Source organism: Nestor notabilis, unplaced genomic scaffold (genome assembly GCF_000696875.1).
Source record: "Nestor notabilis isolate BGI_N333 unplaced genomic scaffold, ASM69687v1 scaffold7689, whole genome shotgun sequence".
In the NCBI taxonomy this organism is placed as follows: Eukaryota; Metazoa; Chordata; class Aves; order Psittaciformes; family Psittacidae; genus Nestor; species Nestor notabilis.
In genome coordinates, this window is record NW_009942308.1 from 16,855 (window position 1) to 26,031 (window position 9,177).

The 9,177-nt window shown below is 48.7% G+C and overlaps 1 protein-coding gene across 1 annotated transcript in view; it reads left to right on the forward strand.

Annotated features, from left to right (window-relative positions):
- The window catches only part of GDPD5 (glycerophosphodiester phosphodiesterase domain containing 5), a gene marked incomplete at its 5' end in the record, with an annotated part of 19,511 nt that overhangs the window by 6,838 nt on the left and 3,496 nt on the right, over positions 1 to 9,177 (forward strand). Inside the window, 3 exons of the mRNA XM_010021328.1 lie at positions 1,045 to 1,192; positions 4,844 to 4,926; positions 8,028 to 8,042. Of these exons, the coding sequence (XP_010019630.1) occupies positions 1,045 to 1,192; positions 4,844 to 4,926; positions 8,028 to 8,042 (246 nt within the window). The remainder of the gene's footprint in view (positions 1 to 1,044; positions 1,193 to 4,843; positions 4,927 to 8,027; positions 8,043 to 9,177) is intronic.

Genomic DNA, 9,177 nt, shown 5'->3' on the forward strand with positions numbered 1-9,177 from the left:
AACAGGCTGCCCAGGGGCGGGCGGGAGTCACCGTCCCTGCAAGTGTTCACAGCTCGTGGAGCCGAGGCCTCAGTGCCAGGGGTTAGTGGTGGCCTTGGCAGGGCTGGGATAAAGGTTGGACTTGATGAGCTTAAAGGTCTTTTCCAACCTGGTTGATTCTATAATTCTGAAGGCCTTGTGGTGCCCATCAGCTGTTCCTGCAGTCCAGGAGCACAAGCCAGAGTGGGCTCAACAAGCCCTGGTTTAACACAGTTCTCTCGATTTCCCCCCCGCCCCCCAAAATCAGCCTCTGGATGTAACGTTGCTACAACCACCCTTGAGCATCCCTCAGCCTTTGGAGCAGCTTGATCGTGTTGTGAGCATTGAGATGTCCACATCCTGTACAGTGCCCTTCTACCTCAAAGTGCTTTGCTGATGTTAAACTGCAAGGATTAATCTCTGTGCTGCCCATGTGAGGGAGATTAGTGATGCTTTTGCTTCACAGAGGAGGAAACAGAGCAATTTATGCAAATCATACGGGCACAGGGAGTCCACTGTCAGTGCTTGGTTTGCTGCTGACGGCTCCTGTACCATAGCCGGAGCTTTAGCTTCTTGGAAAATGACCTTAGGAAGCTGGAACTCTGCAACTGTCCCCAAAACAAGGGCATGGAAGTTGTAGGAATTGATGTTGGAAACGTGTTTAATTAAGCAAATTGTCAATGAAGTGTTACAGACATCTGGGCCAGATGTGGGTTTTACATTAACGTGATGAGGTGCTTGGTAGACGACCACTCTGGTCCATCATTCACGAGGAGGTATCCGAGATGGTCTGTGGCTTGGGTTGGAGAACATCCAAGTGGTGAAGAAACCTCTGCAGTTCAAACCATTTGCTTGCAATGCCCTTGGGTTGCTATGAAGTGACTGTGCTCTGTTACAAACCTATTTCACACGATTCAAACCCAGTCCATCTGTGACAACAGCAGTTGCTGATGGCAAGAGCTCTCCTTGTAGAGACGAGGTGTTTGTTGGGGGACTCGTGGCTCACCAGTGTCTGTCTCCTGGCAGGGACTATGCCATGGCAAACCTGAGTGTGAATCTCTACACTGTGAACGAGCCCTGGCTGTACTCCATCCTGTGGTGTGCTGGTGTCCAGTCGGTCACCTCCGACAGCTCCCACGTCCTTCGCAAGGTGCCTTTTCCCACCTGGCTGATGGTAAGAATGCTGCTGTGATCCCCTGGAAGGAGGGGATGCAGTGGAGGGGTGTAGAGGTGGCCATTGGCCGCTGCAGCCACGTGTCCAGTGGGTTTCTATGGGAAGGTTTGGTTGGATTCAATGTGCTTTTGGGCCTGACGGTTCCCCTTTCTGTATGCCTGAACCTCAAGGTAGTAACAGATCAATGCTCCTCTTGCACAATCCTTTCCATCAGATGGCCTCATACAGGGTTTGGGTGGGATTCCTGGAGATGTGTTGCATGCCCCATTTGACCCACATGATTTTCCCATTTTGCTCCTGAGGGAAAAGCATCTTTCCAGATGTGCTGAGCAGCTGTTGGAGTTGCAGCAGAGGCAGACATAATGGTGAACCAGCAAACCTGGCTTCTGTGTTCTGGTCAGGCTGCAGCACTAGCTTTTTTTGCATGGTTTTAACTCCAAATGAGGCCAAGTCTTAACCTCTGGCTACCCCATTGCTGCACAAGGAACAATCAGAGACCAAAGGTCCATCATGTAGCCAGTAAATGTTCTGAAAACACCCCTAGTACTTTGGGTCTCTGAACTAAAAGAACTTCATGTTGGATTGAAGAGAAAATGATGGAATAGTTGCATTAGAGTATTCCCAAAACAAGAGCTCAGCTGCAGAGGAGTAAGTGTATGTGATGGAGGGGATGTTTTCTGATAACGGATCCTACTGGGAGTAGGACAGGAGGCTGCTCTGGCAAATCTGCTTGGGAAAGGGGAGAATGAGATGAGCCCAAGGATGATTTAATGTTGATGAGCTACGTGCATCTTTAGCTGGAGGGAGGACCTCAAGATGGATGAACATCTATGTGTGATGTTCAGCTTAACCTACTGCTTGTGTCTGACTCCACAAACTCACACTGTGTGTGCTGAAGCTGGAGACTGGAAATGGTTTTATAAAGACTGAATGTGTTGGTAGATGAGATTATCATGGTCTGATTTGTGCTGCTGCAAATATCTGTCCTCCACAGCTGGCAGGTTTTTACTCCAGAAGCCTCTTTGCTGATATTGGAGCCCTCCACCAAGGGTTTTCCCATCTGCTGGATTTCCAACACAGCCCTTGGCTGCAAGTGCACACTCTTGTATCACCAGCAGCATAAAGGTCCCTTGATTTCCTGCATGTCGAAGTGCCTGGGTGATGTATTCTAACCAGCTTTGTACCATCTGAGCCCCATCTACCATATAGGACATGGCTGGGGAGCTGGAACAGAGTATTGCTTGGCTGCCCAGTGCCCTCAGGGGCTTTGTTGGGCTTTATCACCAGCTGAGCAGTTCAAATCTGTTCTGCTGCCTTCACCCAGGAGCCATTTCCAGTGGCAAAAATACCTTTAACTTGTGTTTCAGTTAAACAAAAGGGGAGAATGAAGCAAAAGTGTCTTTCTTCCCTCTACTCTTGATGGAAAGTGGCTGGTAAGAAGAGAGAGCATCAAACATGGCATAAAGGAGGGCTTCTAAATCTTAAGCTGGAGTTCAGTCCCCAACTTGATGTCCTTAAAGCAAGTACTCAGTTAAGGGATCCTTATGTGCATTTTTGGGAGTCTCTGTCTCAGAGCTGGGGTTTGAGTTGCTCTCTGCCTGGCTACACTGAGTTGATGAAGGCTTTGATGGGCTGCAAAGGTGAGGATTACAGAAATAGAACTTAGAGTGGGTAAAGCTTATAAACCCCCCAAATAATCCCACTGGAACAGCCTTGTTTAAAGAAGAGGAACTGCAGGTGAAATATAGCAAATTCCTGAGCAGGTCTTGCTTTGGATGGAGCAGGACAAGTTGTCTCCTCAACAGGTGTTTGCTGACCCGTGTTCCCTCCTCTGCAGGGCCAATGGGGCATCCGTTCATGAGGCACTCGTGATGTGTGTAGGGTGAATGTCTTTGGGAAAATCCAGTTTTCCCTCTTCTGAACACCTTGAAATTCCATTTTTGTCGCTTACAAAACCTTGATTTGGTACCAAAACCTTCTGGCTTTGAGATTTCTGCAGGACTTAAAAATGTGTATATGGAATACCTCTAATCAGATGCTAGAGTTTGCCCAGGAAACTCATGTCTACCTTTTGCTTGGGGTATGTCATAGGAAACGCAACTTTTGCCCCATAGGAAAGCCTGCTGATTGGGTTCTTGAGTTGTGAAATACCAATGGCTGGATAAGGGAAAGATGTGGATGGGTAGATTTTGTTCTAACTTACAGAACTCTGGAGTTTGTATTTGGAACAGTTCTGGTGGCACTTTCCTGCCTAGAAAATGGGACATGTCAATTTTGTGTCTGATTATCTTAATAGATCCAGTAAATGTAACATTTAATGTCACCCTTCTGTAATTCAGCTGGGAAACACAAGGATTAAATCCCCATCAGCGGCGCTGGCTAATTAAACGATTGTCATGCTAATTGCATGGTACCACTTCCACAGGATAAATTGAGACACACAAAGTTGCACTGAGGGGGAAAAACCCAAGTTGATCAATGCTGGGAGACAGAGGTAGAGGAGTTGATGGCTCCCAACTGGTTTTATCTATGTCAGCCACTGTGTGAACTCATCTTTATGCATTATGTAGTCTATGTCTCTACTGAAATACTACTGTGAGCTTTAATGCTGATGGTGGTTACGATGGGTCTGTCAGTAACCTTTTTCTGGCTGGGACTAGTCCAGGTTTGGGATAAGAGAAATCCATTGGCATCACTGTCTCCTGACACTGTGTCACCCATGTGCTGGGTGCACCCCCAGAGCGTGAGCAGCAGCTCAGGGAGGGGATCCTGCCCCTCTGCTGTGCTCTGGGGAGACCCCCCCTGCAGCCCTGATCCAGCTCTGGGGAACAGCACAAGAGGGACGTGGAGCTGCTGGAGCGAGGCCAGAGGAGGGCCCGGAGCTGCTGCGAGGGCTGGAGCAGCTCTGCTCTGGAGACCGGCTGAGCGAGCTGGGCTGGGGCAGCTGGAGAAGAGAAGGCTCCTCAAGGGGACACCTTAGAGCAGCTCCAGGGCCTAAAGGGGCTCCAGGAAACCTGGAGAGGGGCTTTGGACAAGGGATGTAGGGACAGGACAAGGGGAATGGCTTGAACCTGCCAGAGGGGAGACTGAGATGAGCTCTGAGGCAGAAGCTCTTCCCTGGGAGGGTGCTGAGGCGCTGGCACAGGCTGCCCAGGGCAGGGCTGGAGTCACCGTCCCTGCAAGTGTTCACAGCCCGTGGAGCCGAGGTCTCAGTGCCAGGGGTTAGTGGTGGCCTTGGCACTGCTGGGATGAAGGTTGGACTGGACGAGCTTAAAGGTCTTTTCCAGCCTGGTTGACTCTCTGTTTCTATGTGCAGTGTCTCCGTGTATCTCTGTTTTCCCCACAGACTTGGATTTCCCAACAGCGTCTTACGCTCATCTCGAGCAACAGCTGAGATAGAAACTTTCAGCCCACAGATCTCTAAGAAAATGCCCGCACATGAAAGGAGGGAGAGCTTAAATTGTTCCTGTTTGTGGTTTTTCCTGATAACATCATTTTGAAGGATGCATTTTAGGAATGTCATAAACGTTGTGATTTATACACGATTCCTACAGCTCTTTCTGCCTTGGTGGTAACTTTCCCATGGTGTGGTCTCTCTGTGATTGAACAAACCAGAAGGTTTAAGTTCTGCCTCTGTTCTTTGTCTTCCAGCCTCCAGACGAGTACCGCCTGATCTGGATCACATCTGATCTCATTTCATTTATCGTAATTGTAGGAGTTTTTATATTCCAGAAGTAAGTAGCATTGTTACAGCTTAACTGTACTGTTATTCGTGACATGGGCTTTTGTTCAGAGCATGGGGTGGAGGTGGGAGAGAGGAGCAGCGTGCTCCAAAGGTGCTTGGATTGCAACAGCAGGGAAACTCTTTGTTAAACCCCCTACAGTGACTGCAGACAGTAATTCCACTTCTGAGATGTGGCATTGAATTGGATGTAGGTGCTACTTTGTAGGAAGAGAGATCTTAAGATAGTTGTGGTAGATGCTTTGCTCGTAAATGCTTGTGGGAGAGAAACTAAATGCTTTAGAGAAATAGACATTGGGAAAGAGATTAAAATGTTTTAAAGGAAGAATCATAGAAGGTTTGGGTTGGAAAGGACCTGAAGATCATCCAGTTCCAACCCCCTGCCATGAGCAGGGACACCTTCCACTAGAGCAGGTTGCTCCAAGCCCCTGTGTCCAACCTGCCCTTGAACACTGCCAGGGATGGGGCAGCCACAGCTTCTCTGGGCACCCTGTGCCAGCGCCTCAGCACCCTCACAGGGAAAAGCTTCTGCCTTACATCCAACCTGAACTTCCCCTGTTTCAGTTTGAACCCATCACCCCTTGTCCTATCACTCCAGTCCCTGATGAAGAGGTGATGTTCTGCGATTCCACTATTACAGTCTTCAGAAAACCATGCTATAATTTTCTTAAATCAGTTTGTTCCTGTTTGGATGAAGAAATAGAAACACGATTTAGCAAATCCAATCAGTCACTTAGCTCGATGTCTATGGGAAGTCTCTCCATTCTCCAAAGGAAAGCTACAGCAAGGATCTGATGGAGGGCATTGCAGAAGCCTCTCTGTTAGCCAGGGTCCCTGAAAACAAACGTGGAACAGAAAACCTAGAGGCAGAGCGAGTTCAGACCCTGATAAATCAGGAGGAGGTAAATCAACTTTCTAATGGCAGAGGTGGCAAAACTACTCTTCTCATGATTATGCTGGAGGAAGCTGCAGTGTCCTCCCAGTGATGTGCCTTTTCTCCTAGGAGGCATTTGAGCTGTCAGTGGTGACAGTGTAATAACTCTCTCTGGGAGGAAGCGTGAGCTCAGAGCGATGCAGTCTCTGTCACTCTGAAATTGCATCCCCTATTCCCCGGGCTCTATAATCTTACCTGCTTTGGCATGCACGAACAGCTGTCCTGAAGACATCAAGGGACCTACGCTTCCCTTCTGTCTTGAGATCCAAGATGCCTTCGCGTTGGGAGCAGCAGTTTAATTTGCTTCAGCCTCCTGAGCTAGTGATTTTGCTGTCACGTTGTCCCAGATCATCTGCTCGCAGCAATCTCTTTCCTTCCCCTGGGTGCATAATTACCTGGGTATATTTGCTGTGTTACAGGAGGCATCGCTCCTGCCAGCACCTCCTGTGAGTTTGACTTCAGGCCACATGTTGGATCTGTTGATAATTGTCTAAATGCAGAGTCCTGTGCTGGTAGACCTGTGCCCTGCAGGTGCCCATTCCAATAGAATGAGCAGCAGATCCAAAACTCTCCTCTCACATGAGATTTCTCAGTTATTTAATGAAACCACCAACCAAGATGAGATTAAAGCTTTCTGAAGTAGTTTTGTGATCTGAATTGTGGCCCATGTAAACCTCTCCTCCAGAAGTTCATTGTGGCCGTGTTGTCTAGAAGCTTCCTCCACTCCCTCAAATTCGTCAGTTGGTTTAATAAGAGATGTCCCTGCTCTTTAGACCCTGTATTTCTCTGTCAGGTGCAGAAATGCAGGGAGGAGGCTGGAGGCAGGGAATGACCTCTCTGAGGAGCAGAATTTGAAGCCAAGTTGATCTTTGCAGCCATTTCCATCACTTCCCAAAGCCAGTTTTAGAAGGGTTTCTTTAATCAGGAGACCACAGCTGAAGGAATGAAACTGATTCAACCTGATGAATGGGAACTATAGGTCCCAGAACACAGTGAAATGGTGCATGCTTGGAGAGAGGGAGCAGTCACAGCTACGTGGACTTTGCAGTAGTTGGGCTCTTCCTCTCTGCACAGATTGACTCTCTTCCAGCTTGGAAGAGGTTTGATAGAGTAGGGCAAGAGGAAGCAGAGTAAGGAAGGAAAGCATTATTGCAGGATTTCTCTTCCACCTTCAGTGTGTGAGAAGTGAGGGGAGCTGGAAGCCACCACCGGCTTTCCTCAGGGTCCATCAACCTGGAGCACTGAGCTCCCAGCCTCTGGACCTCACTTAGAAAGGCAGTTGTTCAGAGAGGTCCTGCCCTTCCCATCATAGCAGGGCCCAATTTTGTCTTTTGAATCTCTCCCTAGGGATAACTCATGGAATGAATCACAGAATGGTTTGGGTTGAAGGGACCTTAAAGCTGATCCAGTTCCAACCCCCTGCCACAGACAGGGACATCCTCCACTAGAGCAGGTTGCTCCAAGCCCCTGTGTCCAACCTGACCTTGGAATTCATGGGGGCTGGACTAGATAACCTTCGAAGGTCCATTCCAAGCCAAGCTAGTCTATGAACTCAATGCACGTCAGTAGGAGGAAGAAGGAGAAACCTCCAGTATTAGAAGTAGGACTTTTTGCAGCAAAAGGCTTGCTCTTCCAAGAGCCTTGTGCAGGAGAGCCCCATTTCCCTGCCACTGCATTTTCCCCACCACACGAAAGGGTTGGTCTCAGTGTTACATCTCAAATATCAAAAACAAATCACAGAGTTGCCCATCTGCTACCTGCTGATGTGATTAAGCTCCAGGAAACAGGCTTTGGCGTTTGCCCTTCGGTGTCGTGGGTTTGTTATGTTATTCCAAGTCAATTTTGGGATAAACCAGAGCTGCTTCCTTCATGCAAGGACGGAGGGGGTGGGTGTGAACAGAGCCACCGCTTCGATGTGCTCGTCCTCTCTTCTACGCATGGCTTGGCTCTCCTCTGTAGCCATGGGTAGGGATTGCTCCTGCTCTTCTGCTTCAGCCCTGGTGACAGGATCGTGGCAGCCTCTCCGGAGGGGAAATACCGACTGTGGTGACTTCTAACTGATCTCTTTTTGCCTCTTTGCCTTGTTTATTTTCTTACTGCTCTGACTGTTGTGCATGTTCCTCCTCTTTCTCTCTCTGCTGCATTCTGGCATCTCACAGCTATCACATGATCAGGTAATTCTGGTGCTTTCCTCCTCTTTCTCTTTTCCATTCAACCTTCCTCTCTCTGTTTCTTTCTCCCTCTTTTCTGTGGCTTCACTGCAGATGGACACAGCTTTTTCTGATGCTTTCAAACATCCAGCTTCACAGGGGGACCATAAGTGTGTGAACATTGCATAGCCCACAGCCATGAGCACCACAGAACTCTGATGCTGAAGCTGGTGGATGTTTTGAAGGCAATCTGACCTTCTGATACAACGGTCTAAGTTGCTGCCTTTTAAAACAACCCTATTCTGATGTCCCGTAGCATGTTGTGATGGGAAATTCCCAGTGGATGTAATGGAAATAATCTCATGCAAAATATCACCTTCCTTCTGCATTTACCAGAGGTTTTGGGGACCAACCTCTTTAAATTGGCCACTTCCAAAGAAACTAATGTAACTTGTTCAATACATAAAGCAGCGCTTCTGTAGCCCTGGGAATGAATTGATAAGGCTAAGAGCTGGGAAGGTTTGGCTTATCAATTGCTGTATTTGGATCTTGGGATCTTTGAGTCTCTTCCCAGTTACACCACTGTGAAACTGGGAATTGAGTGTGAAAATACATAGGAAAAGGAAAGCAATGAGCCTGGGATGGTGGATTGGAAGTGCCATCAACTGGACAACCAGATTTCTCCTTGTTTTGGCTGTTTTCTCACGCTATGTTCTCCTCCCCTTGGAGGGAATCACTGTCACTTTCCTGCAGTAAAGCCTTCACCACATCCATACTGGGACCAAACTCTTCACGTGTTTCCTTCTCCATTCCTTCTGCTGTGCCATGGGGTTGGATTCCTGAGGACTTGGCTACTCCCCATCTGTGCTTATCTGCCCCTTCCCCTCTGCCCACCCATTGCCTCAGGGGTTGGGGTTGGCCACGTGCATTGCCTGCTCCATGAGGTACCTTGGATTTGTAGTGCTACATCCTCGTGGCATCTCCCCACAACAGAACCTGGCTATGGGGCTGTGCTGAGCCCTTCTGCGGGTGCAGGGAGGTTGGGTGTGTTCCCCTTCTCACCTCCCCTTTGCTCCCTGGCTTGTGGATGAGGAGAAGACAGGCATGGAAGAGTTGGGCAGGCTTTAGGCAAGAGCGCAGCAGGCTGGGGGGTCCGGGT